General features: G+C 45.7%; 1 protein-coding gene across 2 annotated transcripts in view; it reads right to left on the minus strand.

Moving 5' to 3' along the window:
- The window catches only part of SLC22A3 (solute carrier family 22 member 3), a 29,544-nt gene extending 27,024 nt beyond the window's left edge, over positions 1-2,520 (minus strand). Inside the window, exon 1 of one of the 2 annotated variants that reach the window (XM_021391289.1) lies at positions 1,969-2,520. In XM_021391289.1, coding sequence (XP_021246964.1) covers positions 1,969-2,382 — 414 coding nt within the window. In that variant the 5' untranslated portion in view covers positions 2,383-2,520. The remainder of the gene's footprint in view (positions 1-1,968) is intronic. The other variant, XM_021391288.1, reaches the window with a different exon arrangement.

Genomic DNA, 19,138 nt, shown 5'->3' on the forward strand with positions numbered 1-19,138 from the left:
ACAGAAACATTTCTGCACACACACAGACAAAATGATGCATTTAAAAGCAGACACAAGAGAAGGAGAAGGTGTTTATTGATCTGGTTAAGCAGATTAGAGATCTACTTAAACTGAGTCATTATTTGTTAGCACCTTGGATGAGTAAAAGGAGACTAAAATCTGGGACTTAAATCATCTCAAATCAATATCCTTTAATAGCTGATATCAAAGCAACTGAGCTAGGATTTCCTTCCTACATGAAGAAACTGAGCCCCATGGGGTGTGATTTGACTGGCAAATGTTGCAAAACTGTGAAGAGCCCAAGCACTGTGTACCAAGGCATCCCCAGCACCGTGGAGCTGCGGTGACACTGCTAGTGCAACCCAATGTCCCTGTGCAGGAACAGGCACTTGTGCCCTCTGCTATTCGCAAGTTATTTCTTTCTGGCTTTCCCAATGTGTTCTCTTGGCACAGAGGTGAGAGTGCTTCCCCAAACGCCCCACATCCCTCCTGCCCCACACAGCCCTAGCAGGTCCCCCAGGACAAAAGCAGAAAAGTGCAGCTGGGCACAGGGTTTGCCAGTGAACATTCAACCTTCCACTCCCATTTACTGTGGCAGCACAAACATTGGTTTCGTTTTCTGTAAGCCGTGCCCAGTGTTCCAGTGCAGCAGGAAAATCAAAAGGGTTAACTGCCATAAACAGCCACTGAACACAGTCCTGTTGGCACAACTTACATGCCACAGCAAAGCTGAAGGGAGAAAAATGGATAAGTAAAGGAATCTACTTATATTTTTTTCTTAAGCTACCGGGTGGCTGACTAGCATGGCTTGATAGGTAGAAGACACCAGGACCTACACTTGTTCTGATCCTGGCAGCACACATCACACCAGCAGCACAGCCTCCCTGCCATGGCCCAGCAATGTTCACCCTCCTGTCTCCACCACCACCAGCCAGGACCAGATTTGGACACCAGCTCCCCATCTGTCACTTAGAGCCTAATTTTGCTGGTGGCACACAAAAAACAGTGTTCAGGGCACAAAGCTCTGCTCTGAAGATCCTGAGAGCTGTGAGTAGCAGAGCCTCAGCTGGATGGGGAGAGTAGCAAGTTGAGAGGTTGGGGTGGGCACCACTTTCTGCCTCATGTTTGCTCAGGGCTTCACCCGCTGTGCCCTGCTCTGCAATTCAGGGGCACGGCTCCAGCACAATCAAGGCTGGTGAGTCAGGCAGGAGCCAGAGCTGGCAGCTGTGTTGGCATGTTTTGCACTGTACCTTGATTATTTCCTGCTCAGCTTCCTGAAGCACACTTCTAATTTTTCATTACTGTATTGGTGACACAGTTGGAGCAGACTGCAGTACACCCCCCTCATGATTACAGGCTGTACGGAGGGTTTCCTCAGAAAGCATTGCACATGGCTTTTCTCGGGCTCACAAATGTCACCGTGCCTGCAAGTGCTTACCACCAGCGGTAACAGGTAGTTGGTGGCACTCTGTGGCATTTCAAGAGAAGCTGAGTGATAGCTTTGAGCACGGATGTGTGGCTTTTTTCTTTAGTGCACACAACAGTCTCAGGTGATTCCCAGTGGATCTCACAAGGGAGCCAGCTACCAGTTTTCACTGTTACCTGCAGAGCTCAGCATTCTTCACTGGAGACATGGAGAACACATGCTGCTGGCCCAACCTGGTCATCAGCAGCCTCAGCCAGAAGGGCATCACGTTGTTTTAACATCACATCCCTCCAGCGACAGAGCAATCTGTGGGGTACTTGGTGTGAGAGCAGTAAGAGGAGGCACCAGCCAGCTCAGCTCACTTTTCCCTGGAAGTTTGACATTGACACCTGATCTCATTCATTGTCCTCATCTGTTAGAGGGACCAAAGCCAACCCAGTAAGGAAAATCAGTGCCCAAAGAAACGACCCATCCCTAGGTCCTCCTGTTGCAACCCCACACCAAGAGGGAAGCACTGAGGCAGGGACAGAGCCTTTCCTTACCTCGCTGACAATGGAGGCATGGGGCTGTTGGTACACCCAGGAGTCCTGGCAGGCGACGAGTGGTGGGCTGCCCACTCTGCCATCAAGGTGGTGGGCGAGGGGGCTGGGACAGCCGGCAGCCGCATCCCAAGTCACATCCAGCCGCTCGCAGCGCCCACCGGAGGAGCCATTCGCCAGCAGCAGGGGCAGCACTGTGAAGTTTCGCTCCTCTTCCAGTGTCCAGCCACATTTTTCACTTAAATCAGCCGCCCCGGGTATCCGGCACCAATAGTTGTCTGGCACCTGCCCAAGGAAAACCACGCTGGCAAATAGGAATGAAAAAGTGATGCCTGTCTGGCAAAGGAGGAAAAAGACCCTTTTCTGAAATCTTCCAAATTCCCCGGCTTCCTTCAACACCTCATCAAACGAGGGCATGGTGCGAGGCAGTCTGCCCTTTCGATGTGCCCGCAGGGCTCACGCTTTGCCGCAGCACTGTGCTCATGTCCCACGGGTGCCCCCGTGCACACCCCGCTGGCAACTTGCGGTGTGCCAGGCTGCAGACTGCCTGGGGCAGAGAGATTTAAAGAGCACGAAAATATTGTTGAAGAGGAGGGGCAAGCGCTTCTTATTCATCTTGAATGCTAAGCAGATCTTGTAATAAAAGCAGTTAACTCCTTAGGGGTGAGTGACGTGCAAACGCAGACGTAAATATATAGGTGCAAGGGCAAAGCAGAGAGTTAACTGGAAAGAGCAGAGGCTGTTGCAAAATGCAGCAGTGAGTGATGCAGCCACTCAGCAGGAGAGAAAGTTGTCTCAGAGAGAGCTATGAAGTCTTTCTTCAGCAAACTGAAGTGAGTACTGCAGCAATGTTTTATTACTTGTCCAGAGTGCTACTTCATCACTTGTACACATTTAATTTGCAAGTTTTTCCTTTCCACAGCGTAATTAAAAGAAGGCTCACAAACTGCTCCAATACAAAATCCAGCATTTTTTTAAGGTTGGCTCTGTCTATTTATAAAAGGCTTTTAGACATCCTTGTTCATTTTATTTTCACAAAATCTTCCCCATATATAAAATGCAAATGACCAGTTTCCCTTTCTGTCTCTCAAAAGTGAATGGAAAACAAACTGTTTCACTTTTCTATTCTGCTGGATTTTTGAGTGAGGGAAGAAGGGAAGGGAGAGCCAGAGCTGGGCTTTATTTTGTGGGCACATGGGCACATCTTGTGCAGAACTCCCTCAGTCAGATCAGATGCAACAACACACATTTTGCACTTTGTTCAGGATTGTAAGGTCTACAGCCCCACTCCCCCCTTGCAGGAAGGAGCACAGAGCCAGCACCTATGAAGCATATCTCCAGAAATCCCTTATCTACTGTCACTTTAACCGTGGATGTCTATGGTTTTGGGTAGAACTACAATTTCTAAAACAGTTAGTTGCAAACTAAGGAAGGCTTTGATTACTGTACAGTCTATCTGACATGGATTTTGTAACAGATGTGAAGACTAGGGCTATACTGTAAGCTGGGCAAAGATGTGTGCTGTAGGTAGAAGAGCTACTGTGCTTGCATCAGGAGATGCTTTTGAGGAAATTTCATTTGACTGTGAGTTCAACTGTTTTGTAGTAATCAAGCTTAGAGGTGACCTTTGGGTCCAGGTCTGCGCCTAAAGAAGGGCAGAGTCTGATGGCTGGCACTGAACGCAAGAAACTGTTTCATCCCAGCTGGGTTGAGCAAGGGTTGATCACACTGGGTGCCAAAGGTCAGGTGGCAGAGCTCAGCGTGGGTTCTCACAGCACACTGATGTGGACAAGTCTTGCAGCTCTGCTCGCATGTGTATGAAACACTGGCTGCTTCTCAAGCCTTTCCCTAGTAAGAAATGTGACTTTCATGCTGGATGTTAGCTCAGTTCTGAACCATGAATGGTCTCCTGTAAGCCATATAACAATATATCCCTGGTCAGCATTTCACCTGTTTAAGAAGCCATCCATTTCCACCTGTAAGTTAATCAATGGAGCTAGACCAGGCTTGTCTGAGTAAGAATTTGGTCCAATATTTAAGCATTTCCTCAGGAGCTACTTTCTTTTCCTAAAGCAAGCATTGTCTAGTAGCTGTTTGTCAAAATTTCATTGATCTCATCCATTATGCTCCTATGTGCACCAGAGTCTGAAAGAAAGCCTAGCAGCTGGGAGAAATCAGGACTAAGTCACAGCAGCAGAGATCTGGGAAAGTTCCTGATATTACTTACTGTAATTGTTGATCATGGACATAATGATTCATTCAGTAAAGTCAATTCAATTGTCTGGCATAGACGATGTCAAGGTGACCTGAGCTCCATAGCATTCACACTTGTTTTCATTCCTTGGTCCAAAAGTGAATTATCAATATTTGCCACCATATCATATCAATGCGCTGCAAGGCTCCAGTTTGTGAAAGAAATCTAAAACATCCCAGTGAGAGCTTCATGAGAATGAGCATTAACGTTACTCTAAAGCAAGCAATTCCCATTGTCTGTGAGGCTTTCCTGGAACTTCAACTTCATGAACTGCAAGAGCTGAACATATTTGAGGGGTGGAAGATTATGGGTTTGTATACAAAGCCTGCAACTGTAGCCTCTTGAGAGAATGCCTTCAACTCTTCTTTGAGGACAGATCTTGAGGTCAAATTAGCATTTTAAGCATTTTGTCCTCTACAAATAGTCAAATAAACAGTGCTCTTTGATACTAGGGGATATGCAAGGGAATACATAGCTGAGGAAGATGCTGACTGGTGAAGAAGAGAGAAGCAGTAAAAATAGATGTGGAAAAGTGAACAAAAAAGAGGGAGGGGGAAGGTGGGAAGGCAGCAAGCCAGGGAAAGAGCAGAGGCAGAAACAGTGATGAAAGGGGAGCAGAGGAGAAAGAGATATGGAAGTACAGCTAAGTTACAAACACAAACATCTTTGTTTGGAGCTGTCTTTAGACCCCTAAATGTCACAGCTATTTCAGAAACAGAATGAAAACTATGTGGTCTACAGGAGAAGACATACACTTCCAACCTACTTATGGCTGTAGAGTACTGCTTATATATGTCTGGGTGACAGCATAAGGGACTTGGATCAATACCTACTCTGATCGAATCCCAGAAAGTTCCAGCTTTAGTGTAACACCCCAGATAACTCTTACAAGTGCTTCAGAGAAACACTTAAAAACCTTGACATTCTCTGGGACCAGGTAAGCAACGAAGCAGTGACATCAGTGAATTTACAAACACCTTAGGGCACCATCACAGATTATAGCATTGTTTCTGTGCTTAAATTATACAGAAAAACATGTTCTGTAGATATGCCAAATAAAAGAGGGCCTTGGAGTGAGCTTGGGCAGCTATTGTCCACCCTGCCCATTACGCAACTTCATGATGCTGCTTCATATTGCACCAAATGTCTGTCTCCCATACAAATCTGCTATAGGTGGGGTAGCCCTTAGCAACAGGAGTGTAAACCAGCCATCATCACCACATCCCAAGGCCAGGATACTGCCTACACCAGTCTTTTCTTCAGCCCTCCGTGCCAGGAAAAGGGACAGGCCTTCTACTGGACTGCAGCATTTGGGGATTGTCTGTACCTCCTCTACCTGGCAGCCCCACAGCAGAGTCCGCTGTGATCAACTCAGTAGTTGTAGCTCAAATTACATTGAGAAGATCTTAATAGCAAAGCCCAGCCCAGAGCAGAAGATGGCAGGGCCTTTCTTAATTCCTCTCCACTCACTTCACCTCCACCTCTGAGAGCCAGCTGCAGTGGTCCCGTGCTGAAGTGAAGAACATTAACCGCAGCCACAGAATACTGCATGTTCATAGAGCTCTAGGTAACACCTTGTTCATATATCTCATTAAGAAATAAGGATGGAAAAGATACAAGACTTCTTGGAGATAAAATAGGGGATTCCTTGAGATCAGAATGAGACCGCCTTGGGGGGCGGTTATAAAAGTTTAAGCCCCCCCTCTCCCATACATGTTCAATCACATTCTAGGTCAGGATACTAAATTACACGCAGCATTTTTTCTGACACCTGTTGTCCAGTTTGGGTTTTTTTGGCTTTTTTTTCCTTACGCTTTATCAAGCGTTCTTTTTCCTCACCACTTTCATCTTTTCTCTCTCCATTATTTTTCTTTCAGATTTTCTTTCTCTTTCCAAGAGGTGCAACTCTACTCAGTGGAGCACGTCCTTTCCCAGGCCTCCAAGATCAACTCAGTTAGCTGCAGGCTAGCTTTGAGACATGGGAAAAGTCAATATCAAGCAACGGGGTTTCCACCTTTTGGCAATCCATGAAAGCAATGTACAATGCGCTATACTCCTGTCCCTCACTATTTCCATGGCTATTAGACTATTTTTACTATCTTGGTTCCAAGAACAAATACACAAAAATGTAATTCTAGGAACTATAGAGCACAACAACCAGTGGGATCTGTACTCAACACTAGCACAGCAGCTGAAACAGCAGAGAAAGATAGGGACACAGAGAAATGGGAAAGCCCAAGTGAGAAAGAAAAGGCGATGCCCCTCAGATAGAGAGGGCTTGTGCCTCACTGACTTTAATCCTATTCAAGAAACAGCAAACACAAAGTCTCTGTCTAAGCACACCTGGGAACACCCGGTCACCAGGGTTTCAGCCCAGTCTGAGTTACGAGGGGAAACAAAAGGGTTCATAGCATCTCTACAACTTGTTGGAGGAAGAGCAGTTGGAGGTAAAGCTCGTGTATCTGTTTTTACAGTCAGTATATTGTTTCTCTTGCCCTTTTCTTCTTTATCTGGTTGCTCTGGAGACCAGTAGAGAGGCTGTACTACCTTCCTGTTCAGGTAAGTATACTGTAACTTCAGAGTATGTCAGGACATTTGCTAATAACTTTAAATAACTGAGTTTTTTTTGTCACAAGATAAGGAAACCTGAGTTCAACGAGGGCTATTTCATACAGTGCAATGAGCAAGGATATTTCTAGAGATAAGAATTAAAGTCTCCAAAAAAAACCATACATTGTAATACTGTTATCAGGCAACCGTGAATCGCAAACTGCATTCTCTCTCAGGCTGTACTTGCTTCAGCTCCTGCCTGGAAATCTTGGGGAAGTGAGGTCAGTTTTGCTGTTGTTGTTGTTGTTGTGTTTGGTTGTTGGTTTTTGTTGTGTGTTTTTTTTTTCCTCTTGTGGCTGTACATCCATCTTCTCTGACTCAATTTCTATCAAGTTCAGATGCATTTCTAAATACTAAAAGGGCTGTGCATGAAAGTTCCAGCATAGTTTTGTGAGAAACATTTAGATCATATCAAGGATAGTGTTGGTGTAGTTCCATTTCTGAGAGTGCAACTCAGCCTACTTTCCTGGCTGTTTCTGAAGTGAGACTTCCATTAAAAAAAAAAAAAAAGGCAAAAAACCTCACAGAGTCTCTAACTTCAGTTTTTATATACATTTATGTTCCATTTCTCAGTTTACTTTTCTATCAGCGTTTCCCAACAAGGCATTTTTTGTGGCCTCTCTGTTGCATGATCTCTATTTCTGAAAACTGTTATGAACTTTGAAGACCATTTGGCTTGTCATTGTAACAAGAAAGCCAGTATTCATACATATCAGAAGAAGGTTATAGAACGCTTCTTCTAGATCATCACTGTTCATCTTATGCTCAATTTCAGGTAGAAGAAACATTAGTTAGTATAGAAGACAATTCAGGTTCAAAACGCCCTATGTGCCTGAATATCTAGCTGATCAAACTCCCCATAGAAGAATTAACATATATCTCATATTTACATTAAAAAAAAATTAGTCTGAGGAAACAGCTGTTTCTGTCTTTCCAAGAGGGTGCTGGTTTTCTGTGAGGTTTTTCAGTTGTTGGTTTTTGTGTTTGTTTTTTTTTTTTCTGGGGGGGGGGGGGGGGGGGGATGGCAAAAGGGGAGGGACAGGGAAGAGGCACAGTGGGTAAGGGTTATCACAACTGAGAAAGAATGAAGAAACAGCTCTGCCAATAATACAAAAAGCTGTAAGGTCACTTCAGAGCAGCAGCAGGGACCGAGATCACTCCATCAGAAAAAGTGTGAACCATCCTGGAAGGATGGATGGGAACACATAGTTCTTCAGCGCCTTCCTCTTATCTCCATGTTGTTGTTTTTGGAAGCTCACAGTGCTAACAGTCTATTTATAGTTGACTGCTTTTGTAGTTTATCTCTGCTATAACATTGCGTCCTTTGTTCTCACTGCACAATACCAATCAGAAGGAACTCTGTACAGCTGGGTTCTCACCTTCTACTTCATGAGCGTGCTTTATTAATAGGAAGAAGGACAAAGCCACTTCCATCCGGCTGCTTAGCTGGGCATACACTCTCACTGTTCATGCTCATGTTCACTACTCAAAATGGGCATTTTTGAGCATATGGACCTACCACAGGATATTACTTTCAGTTGTTTTAATGCTTATTTGCTTTGAAATGTCATTACACTTATTATGTAGATTTATTATATTTCACTTTCTTTGGTTAATGTTCCTGAGCATATTTAATTATTAAGAAGAATTATTAAGAATTAAAAAAAAAAAGCACAAAGATGTGAATAGATGATATGGAGACCCACAGTAAGACTGATTCAACAAATGTTTGAAAATCAAAGCAGAAAGGGAACAGCTTACATTGGTTTGACATCCTGAAATTCTGAGCAAACAGATGAGCTGAAACAGAGGCCAGTTCAAAACTAGTGTTTCTGAAAAGTTGCGGTGTTCACATCCATTTTCCTGTGAAACAACCCTGCAGTGACTGAGTGCAAAGTCTGACACCTGTGTCTTTGGAAGCTGGACCAGGTGAAACAATGCCGCATGAATCTGGAGCAACCAAGTGATGAGGGGAAACCACCAAGCCCAAACAAGGGGTGGTAGGTAGCCCCGTTTCATGCTGGCCACTCCCAGTGGTGTGGGGAAGCAGGGAGGAGACCCCCTGTTGAGGCAGCGCCAACAGCTGCAGTGGCCAGGGGCTTTCCTGGGGACAGGCCTACAAGAGCTCTGTGGGGCAGCTGGCATTCTTGGCCCCACTTATTTGTGCCTCTGCACTGAGCTGAGGAGATGGCATGGACCAGCTTCAGCAAACAAGCTGTTACTGGACCAACTGTCAGATCCTTGAAACTGAGATTTAGGAGGCTCCTCCAGAAATGAGCTTCATTAAAAGATTATTTAGAGGATTAGTTCATACAGTATTTTTAGTTCATACAGTATTTTTTCTTCGCATAGCTGAAGAAGTCAACTTTGGTTTTGTTTAATACATAAAAACAGCAGTGTTGCCCTGTCATCACCATATATGTATCATCAGCATAGCTGCTGGCACCATCCTGACCACTCAGACAACTTCCAAATACCCAGCTGTGTACAGTACCAATCCACGCTGGGCCCACAGAGCCAACAGTGTTTCAGTGGGGATATAGCAGCTCAAAGGAGTTGCTGACCCAGGGGCAAAACGGAGGATACCATACCACAGATACCAAATAACTGCAAAAACCAGCAGAACCGGGGACAGCAGGTTAGGCTCAAATGGGGCAGTCTGTGAGGGGATGAGGATGGTAGGGAAAAACAACTGGTCTGTGGCAGGGGAGCTGCTGTCCCAGAAAGCACTCAGCACCTCCCTGTCTGCTGCTGCATGGCTTGTGACACACTGTCTGAGGTCACCTGGTGGAGGTAGGTGGGCAGCAGCCTGCTTCCTCTGCACTGCTCACCTTTCCCAGAGGAATGCTATTTGTGTGCACAAGGCTTAGACTAAGGTTCAGTGAGGCTGTGCTGATGGCTGCAGTCATGGCTGGCCCAGAGAGGTGGCACAGGCCGTTCCCAAGGGGCAGCTGGGGTGATGGCCTGATGCAAGATGAGGCCTGACGCAAAGGTCACTGGCTAGAAAAACTTGATAATAGGCAGCGTTGGTAGAAGAAGCAGGAATACACAGCACCAAGCTCAAATGATGACGTGACATCAGAACCAAGGAGAAAAAGAGGGGGAACAGGAATGGATCACGAAACCTTCGCCACAGAACACTCTGAGCTTACAGAGAGCCATGAGAACAGGAGTTTGTATCACCGGATGCCACCACAGTGTCACCGCAGTGCTCCAGGTACAGCACAGGAAATTGTTTTTCTGTTGAATTCTCTGTAACTGGAAACCCCAAGATAACCACAGCAACACAGAAGTTTAAACAATGTTCTCGTGTACTATCATCTGACTTAACAGTTGTCACCTGTAGCTAAGAGCACATACAAGTCTTACAGGATGTTCTAGGTAAAATCAGAGTTCAGGAGGCTGAAATGTATTTTTCCGCATTGGGTAGCTGTCCGATTTGTTTCAAGCTGGGTTCAGATTTGTGGCCTGATGGCATGGTTCAGCCCCATGAAGGACCAGCATTGAAGGACAGTTGTGCTGATGTTTGCATACCCTACCTTGCCCACACTCACTGAAGAACATGCTGTCTCCTACCTGGCACATTCCAGTATTTCTATCTGCTATTCCTCTTGTGTCTGTAGTATTCAAGAAAACATTTCTCATTGACTTAAGCCATATGTATAAACTTCCATGGTTTGTCCAGAAAGTGCTGAAGAGACTTTGTGGCTGAGGTTCCTCATGGTATGCTGGTTTGGGTATCACCTGTCATCCTGGGGCTGGCAATGAGACCCACGTAAAAGCAGAAATCTGGCATACACCCTATATCATGTGCACTAATTCAACAGAAGCACGTGTTTACTCAAAGGCAGTTAATGTCAGCATTGTGTACTGTGCAAGCTGGGAACTAGTGCTGGCATTATTAGTGGGCTCAATTCTGCTGCAGGTCACAGTAAAGACTTAACTAGAGATCAGGTAGAAAAGTTGGGATCCCAGCATCTTCTGCTGCATTCAAGGATCAGATGCAGTTGAATATTGAAATTTCTGCAATGTAGCTATGACCTGGTCTGAGAAAGCATGCAAAAGCACATACTTTATCACATGTATCACTGTGAATAGTTGGTCAGATTGATGCTCCCCATGGATATAACTCACTGTCCTGCCAGCAACTTCCACTCTCAGGGACTCATGAACGTGCAACTGAGGCTCTGAATTTCCTGGTACAGTCACAGTCCACTTACTCTTATGCTTAATCCCCATGGTAGCAGCCCAATAACTGAGAAGTCATTGGAATCCTCCTGCATTAAATGGATGTCTTGCTCAATAGGACTGTCAGGACACATGTTTTATGAGGTCATTCAGTCCAAGATACCTTTCTGCATAACAGCCTGTGCACTGCAAAACTGTCAGTGCTGCTGGTTCCACCACTTCAGCCTGGAGAAACCACCATGGGTCTGGAGGGACGCATTGTACACACTGTTAGACAGGGGCAGCACTCTGTTCATCACCAGCTCAGCAGGACAGGATTCTCCCTGCACAGACACTGTTCCTACATGCATGGTGACACATTGCTGCTGCCACCTTTAGAGTTTGTGGCTCATTTTTTGACTGTTTCCTGCACTTTGTCCTTGTTTTTATCTTTATTTGACTTAGGGGCTGAGCTTCCGCAGTCACTTAGCTAATGTGCATGACTTGGCTCCTCAGCTCCACTTACCGAAAGAGGCTCTTCTACTGGGAGCTCTTCCAGCTGCAGATATCCAGTTCCTCATACCTCAAGAGCAGACTCACTCCAGCCCCACAGTAGCTCCATGCTGGATTTATGGTTCACCCTTTGCAAAGTCCAATGATCTCGTTCTGCCCACTCCCTTAGGTGTAAATTGGCTGGGGTTTCCCATGGCTGTTCACTTCAGAAGCTCAGGTATCTCACAAGCTGTTCATTCAAGAAGGCAACCAGCCCTACAGATGCTCAAGGGTAACACTATGATCTCGCTGAAGCTCATGGGTAATTTCTTCCCACATACCACCACCCTGAAGGAGATGTCTAATGGTGACCAACACGCACACATTGCCTCGCTTCTTGCACCAGAGGCAGTAACTGAGGCACCTGATGCAGTCAGAAGGGCAGCCTCTAAGCCTGCTGGGCAGCGCAGCAGTACTAGTGGTCATTGTGCGAAAAGACTCAAAAAACATCTGACTCAAATTCTTAAGTCCTGCTCAATACAGTGTGTTTGGCTTCAATGCTGCCTGCTAGCAAGCTTCCTTGCCCTTCAGTCTGGACAACCTTCAATTCTCTGACCAGCCGCTTTAGTCTAGTCAGTCACACTGAAGTTACAGAGTCCTGGTGATAAAGGAAGGGAGGGCTGTCCACATTCGTGACAGATCTGTAGCATTCAGCTGATGAATTTTTTATGTAAGTATGTCCGTTTTGGCATTATGCTCCTTGGCAGCTTTCTTTATCTTTCCAGATGCTGTGAGATTACATTTGCATTATCTTATGTGTAGTTGCAACAGGATTTGTGGCATCAGCATGTTTTATTATTTCCCAGAAGTGCAGACGGACATCCAAATGTTCATTAAACCAAACTACAAGATACCAAAACCCAAAAACTAACAACACAAGCTAAGATATGGAAATTAAATTAAAGAGTGTGATCTCTCAGCTTCTCTAGCAGAGAAGACTTATGAGCACCTTCCATGAGAGGCAGTGTTGGACACCCCGTCTTCTGCTGGGGCAGCACCTCACTTGCACCTGTGGGGTGCCAGAGGCAGCAGACCTGAGTGAGCATCTTGTAAGACTGCTTTCATAGCAGCCACCTTAAGAGCTGCACTGTGATACACAAGGAGCAGGGCTGTTAGAAATTCAGAAAATCAGGTGTCAGAGTGTTATGCTGCATTTTATTCTAATAGCACTGGCTTGAGACAGTCCACTGCTCCAGGTACCTGTATATTGCTGCCTCAAGGATCTCATGGGATTTTATCCAGATGCCCAGGATAAGGGCTGCAGGAACAGCCAGTAGCGTCTGCCACAGAGACAGAGCAAGGAGATGAGTTTTGGGGAGTTTAGGGGTCCAAGGAGGACCAATCAGTCTTCCCATGACCTCTTGTTCCTCTCTGTCTTCCTGGGGTCAGGACATTTTGCTTCAGAACAGTCTTGTCTTGTGATGCTGCAGTTCAGCCTCTCCTCCGTGCAGCTTCCTGTCCCTTAAAGAAGCAGACCCTTCTCCACCCCCAGCAGGGCAGGTGCTGTCCCCACTCTAGAGAAGTGCCCTCTTATAGGCACAAGAGAAGGAATCAATGTATTTAAGCTATCCAGAAGTCATGATGTGCAGAGTAAGAACTGTGAAACAGATACTGCCTCAGCCCTTGCCGTGTACCTAAGAGTGCAGTTACCCAGCACTACATTTGCTACTACCCAAGCTACATTTGCTACTAGCAAAAACCTATGTTATGCTGCAGTCTCTACACATCCACTCCATCCTCACTTCTTTGTCAAATCCTTGTGTAGGATCTAGCTTTGTAATATCTGTACTGTTTGCATTGCTTGTCTCATGTTGAGTCCTGTTCCCCTTAGAGCTTGTATCAGCAGTTCTCAGACGCAAAGGAAATAAACCTGAGATTTAGAAAGCAAGCACTCTTGAACCAGGCTTGTAATTTTCCAGACATGAATGGCAGGTGATCAGGAGGCCAAAGCCCAGCACCAGCATGCTTCCCCAGCCATGTGGCTGGATGTTTAGGCAGAGTGGGCTGAAACACAAGGATAGCTGCAGAGAGCCCGCACTGGCCCACCCCAGCACCAGGTTCAGCCTCCTCTCTGGCTGGACAGAGCCTCACCCTCCATGCAGCTCTTGGAGGAGTTTTGTGAACTGTATGGGTGGGTGGCATGTGCAAAAGGTCAGATCGCCATTGAACAAAGCCTGTGTAGTTTTCCTGAAGTGCGAAGCACCCCCTTCAGACTCTGTACCAGTAGTTACTGCCAGAGCTCTTTTCTCCCCATAGGAATATGTTATCTCTGCCCCCTCTGATAAGAGCAGCTGCTCATGCCCCAGGTGTGCTGTAGGGTGACCTTGCTGTCTCCTTGGTAAGCCAGAACAAAGCAGCAGGACTCCATGGCATGGGTGCTCAGCATGCCGAGGTGCTGTGGTGCAGCACAAGCATCCATGAACCCAGCCATGGATGGCCTCTGTGCCCCAGCACCAGTGGCAGAGTGACTCGGCCATGCTCCTGCCCATGGCAAAAGCAGAAATGCAACGTTCAGAGGGCAAACTCCAGCAGCAGATCACACTGCATGCCACAGCAGAAGCAGAAGAGTGAGGTCTGTGCACCTTGTTGTCATTGGCAGAGCTACTTCCAGGTTGCACAATACTATGTGGTAGTTAGTGTTCAATGAGAAAATGAGCTCACGCAGTGACTTGTACATCTAGAGGTGGGTAATCCAAAGATAGAGGTTTGGGTTTTTGGTTTTTTTTTTGGCAAATACAGTGTAATTATCATCTGATAAAAATGTGTTAGTAGTAAGTGAGCTAACCATAAGGTACACTCTGTTTCTCTCACTTATACATTCTTTTGGTGTAAATAAATACTAAGAGCAAACATGTGTTGCTTCAAATAACAGCCTAAAAATAAGGTGTGTAGGCTCCCTCTGTAGTCAGCTCTTGGATTTTAGATACCCAGTTCTCACCTCTGGATCTGAAAAGCTGAGATCTTATGATGCAAAACACTGGTGAGTTATGGACTCCTGGGCTTTCTTTTTTTTTTTTTTTTTTTTTTTTTTGCATTTCTAACCCACCCCTTTCTTTCTCCCAAAAGGATTCACAACAGATCAGGTGCTGCCAGGCTGCCAGCAGTCAGCATATCAGCATAGCCGCACTGTGAACTCAGCACTTTATGCCTTAGTTAATTTGCCAGAAATGTCTTTATGTGTCAACACCTCATCCAGATGGCTGCGAACAGCTCTGGGTGCACAGTTCTTCTGTCAATCACCTTTGAAGTCTTCTATACATGTTTTTCTCTATTGACTGGACAGGCGTGGACAACAGGCATGGACATCTAGCTCAGACTGTATGCTCAGCATTGACATGGCTGAAGTCAGCTGAGGTGAAGCCCTACTGAAAACTGAAGCTTTGTGACAGCTGGGCTTGTCACTACAACGAGAACGTCTGACAAATGGCTGTAAAATGATGAAGGGACTGGAGCATCTCTTATGAAGAAAGGCTGAGTGATCTGGGCCTGTTCAGCCTGACAGTGAGAAGGCTTGAGGTGATCTTATGAATGTCCACAAGTATCTGTAGGGAGAGTGTCAACTGGTTGAAGCCAGGCTCTTATCAGTGGTGCCAAGCAATAGGATGAGAAGAAACAGGCAAAAACTGAAACACAGGAAGTTATGACTGAACATGGGGAAAATCTATACTGTGCAGGTGATGAAGCACTAGCACAGGTTGCGTAGAGAGGCTGTGGTGTCTTCTTCTCTGGAGATATTCAAACCCCACCTGGATGCAGTCCTGGCTGATATACTCAAGGGAACCTGCCTGAACAGGGAGTTGGGCTGGGTGATCACCAAAGGTCTCTTCCAACTTCAACAAAAAGGGTCATTCTGTGACCCTGCTCCTCCCCTCCACGTTACAGCCTCTTACTACCAGTGGCTCCCAACCATACCAGGGTCTGGTCCCTTCCCTTGTGCTGACTGTGCCCTTCCTCAGCCCTTCGCTAAGCCCCTGTGACTGACTACCACAAGACAAAACTATGCCAATAGTTATTAGGATCAGCCTTTGCCTAATTAGTGAGCTGGTTCTGTTCATGGGGTACAGGACCAAAAAGGGCCAGAGCTGGCCATTGGAAAGGGGATGAGAAGTGAGATCTTCACTCCAAGAAGTCTGAGTGGCTCTGCCTGCCTCATGTATCCCCTCCCTAATGCACAGGCAATGAACCCCAGTGGTGACACAGCTCACTGCTTGTTTGAATGCAGTGATTCTCAATGGTATTCCTGTGAATATGGTACATCCTCTTTAGATCTATGGCAGCACTTGATTCTGGCACGTAGAACCATGTGTAAAGTTCCTTGTTAAATGCTAAATGTCCTTACAGGAAACCAAGTTGCGATAAAGCTACACATACAGGAAAACACTAAACAAAAGCATTACTAAGCGATGTGGATAACAGAATGACTCACCAGAAGGAATTCAACACAGCAATGCTTGCTCATGCAAGAAGGCTTGTAGGAGAACACCATAATAGGCACTTCAGTGGAGATGTCTGTGTAAGGCACATTTAGTAAGTCATTTTAGCCTAAATTCTCAAAGACTCGAAGGCTAAGCTCTCTGAAAGGCTGGCCTGTTACATCCTTCTGCTTCAGTCTTGATCTTCAGGAGTGAGAAGCTGCTTTCAGGTCTTTGACTGTCAGGGCTATTGTTTGACAGCATATATGCTATAATTGTACATTATACATTACTATTGTGGATTAATTAGGCTTGTCAAGCATCTGTTTCTAATTTTTAGAGCAGAATTTTAGGCTTTGTTTCATTCCCATTTCACCCAGCCCTGCAAGCATACATCTAAAGCTCAGGAAGGTCAGAGTACAGGAACACATCTTTTGGAAGGCTGACATATTTTAAAGCAGGCACGGTAATGTTTCACTGTTGTAAACTGAAGAGATTACTGATTATATGCAGAAAACCTGTCACAGCTGATGCTTTGCTTCATGGACTTGCCACTGTAGGGCAATATGGTTCTTCTGCCTGAGGTTCAGATATCCTTTGCTAACAGAGCATCTCTAGTTTTGTTTACTTTGATCCCCACCTGCTGTTACACGTTATACACTGATTGATGTTGTACTGCATCTGCACTAATAAATAAAATGAGCAGGGCCATTTTTTGTTCCTGGAGGCATGTGCCATGGTATGGCTTACATCTGTATGCATCAACCCCAGCCAGGGTGATCTTTTCCCTTCTGCCCACCAGTAGCAGCTTTTGGCCAGTGTCACTGCACCAAACACACCTGGACATTGTGAGGACCATGCTAATGAGAATACTAGAAAGCAGTATGAGGAAGAGTGGCAAAGATTAAGCACTGTGGGTGTGGGACAGTGCTTTAGCCCGAATACAGCCCTGTTTAGGTCCTCGGTACAGATGTCACACTGATAAGCTATCATGCTGCACGTTCACTTGCACTCAGATCTACCAGCAGAACCGCATACATGCTTCCAAAACCACATACATGCTTGCTCTCTCCTCCGATCCCCTCAAAAGTGAAAAAACTCATCTGAAAAACTTCCTAAAGTGATCAAACAAACATACTCAGATGTGCTAAGGTGACAGGAGTCATATGTCAATGGAAGTTCCATTCCATTCCATTGATGGGATGAACCATTCAGGATGGACTAGGGGAAACTGCTGTAGCCAAGGCGTGCCTTGCTCCATCTCCTCAACCAGAAGCAAGTGGCCAGGGCCCTTGTCCCACCAGCTCAGACACCAATACACACACTGAGCCCCGCTGAGCTATCTGATGAATTGCCCAACACATTGGAAGATGGAATTCACCAGGCTGAGCTGTGCCTCAGCCAGGGAGCAAGGCTGGACCCAATGGCTGTTCTTCTCAGGAGCTGCTTTCCAAAGCGGTTACCAAGGAACCGGAATGTGAGGAGGGTGTTAATGCAGTGTTTGTTAGGGAAAACTCCTCTGTTCCTCCATGACTGGTATCACCAGTTTTAGGGAGTCTTGCTATGATATTTAAGGGCAGCTCAGATGTCAATAGCAAAATCCTCTGCATGCTGTACAATATCTGAAGCTACTCAGTAGCTTGCTGGCAATACAACAGAATTTCTAAGTGCCACTAGAGGTTTTCCAAGAGAAGGAACACTAATATACCTTACAAGTGGAGACAACCTTCTGCCAGCAAATCTGGCAGATGAACCCAATAACTGTATCAGTCTTCCTCAAGGATGAAATGAAACCTGGCAGAATCAGAAAAGAGAGTAAAGCATGCCTTTGGGATGCTTTATGCACTTTTTGTTGCAATTAATTGGGTTTTGGCTGGCCCAAATTTTAGCTGAGGAGCTGTGTGTGTGCAGCTGGGAATAAGATTTGAAGGCTGCTTGTGCAGTGAGGTCCTTTCCCTCTGACCTGGAGCATTCACAAGGGGAATAACCTGTTCCCTGCTTCTGATGTAAAACAGACTAAAACAGAGATAGGTGAACAGTTAAGTTGTAAATGGTCAAAGGTTTGCGCTTTTCTTAGCTGTAAAAGATGTTTATTGCAACGTACCAGTCCCATTTGGGATTCTTGACAGTTTCCAGGTATGACTGTCATTGCAACTCAGTAGGACCTGTTATTAATAGCCCTATAAAATATCACATTACTTATCACCTCTGTTTACCTCCAAAGTTCATCATTTAGTTTTGTGCTTCATAAACCTCATAGAGGTCACTGAGTGCTCCTGGGAGAGACATTAACTCAGTGATACCAGTCTGCCCAGGGATTCCCTTCAGAAGTACGAGGCAAGCTGCAAAGTGGTTCCATTTTGACTATAAAAGAGGAACAATCAAATCTGTTTTCGGAACATTCACTGGCAGAAATATTCTTTAAATGGCCAAAGCCTTCGCCCACAGATGTTTTTGTCCAAATCCGTACTTCTGATGCTCAGCTGCAGTGCCCTGAATCTCTTCCAGTTCTCCATCATTACTTTACTTGATACAAGCTAACTGTTTACAGGGAAAGCAAATGGGGAACGACATGAAAGGACCTCATATAACTGCAGTTATGGGAACATGAAAGAAATCATCCCACGCAGTAAAAGAGATTGAAGATGCCTCCGTTGCTTAAGCACACATTTACCCATTAACATTGTCTTATAAATCTACAGGAAACAGCTGGAACATGTTTGACAGATGAGGCTGTAGCTTGGGACAGCCTCCGCCTACTCTCTCCCAGGGGTGCAGGGCAGGGAAGGCTCCTGAGGGCCAGCGCTGTGTCCTGGGGACACTCTCCGACCCTCAACCCTCTCTTTGCTCCTTGGTCATGGAGAAGTCACCTGCAAGTCATGGCAAGCTTGGTCTAGGTACCTATGACTAAGAAATGCCAGTTTGTACTTGTGGTGGTTGGTCTGCTTCCTATGTGGGACACAGTGCTATTATTTAGCTCTTGAGAGCCTAATAGAAATCTGCTCTGTTGTGCCTTCTTGGAGTTGTCTTTTCCATGACCCCAAAGTAGCATACAAGCTGTCATCTATATCCAGGGTAATTCGGATAACAAGGTCCTCCAGTCGCACACATACAGGGGAGAGAATAACATTGCTTTCATAATGTTTATGCCCTCGCTTAACTGTAAATCACTGGGAAA

Source organism: Numida meleagris, chromosome 3 (genome assembly GCF_002078875.1).
Source record: "Numida meleagris isolate 19003 breed g44 Domestic line chromosome 3, NumMel1.0, whole genome shotgun sequence".
Taxonomy (NCBI): Eukaryota; Metazoa; Chordata; class Aves; order Galliformes; family Numididae; genus Numida; species Numida meleagris.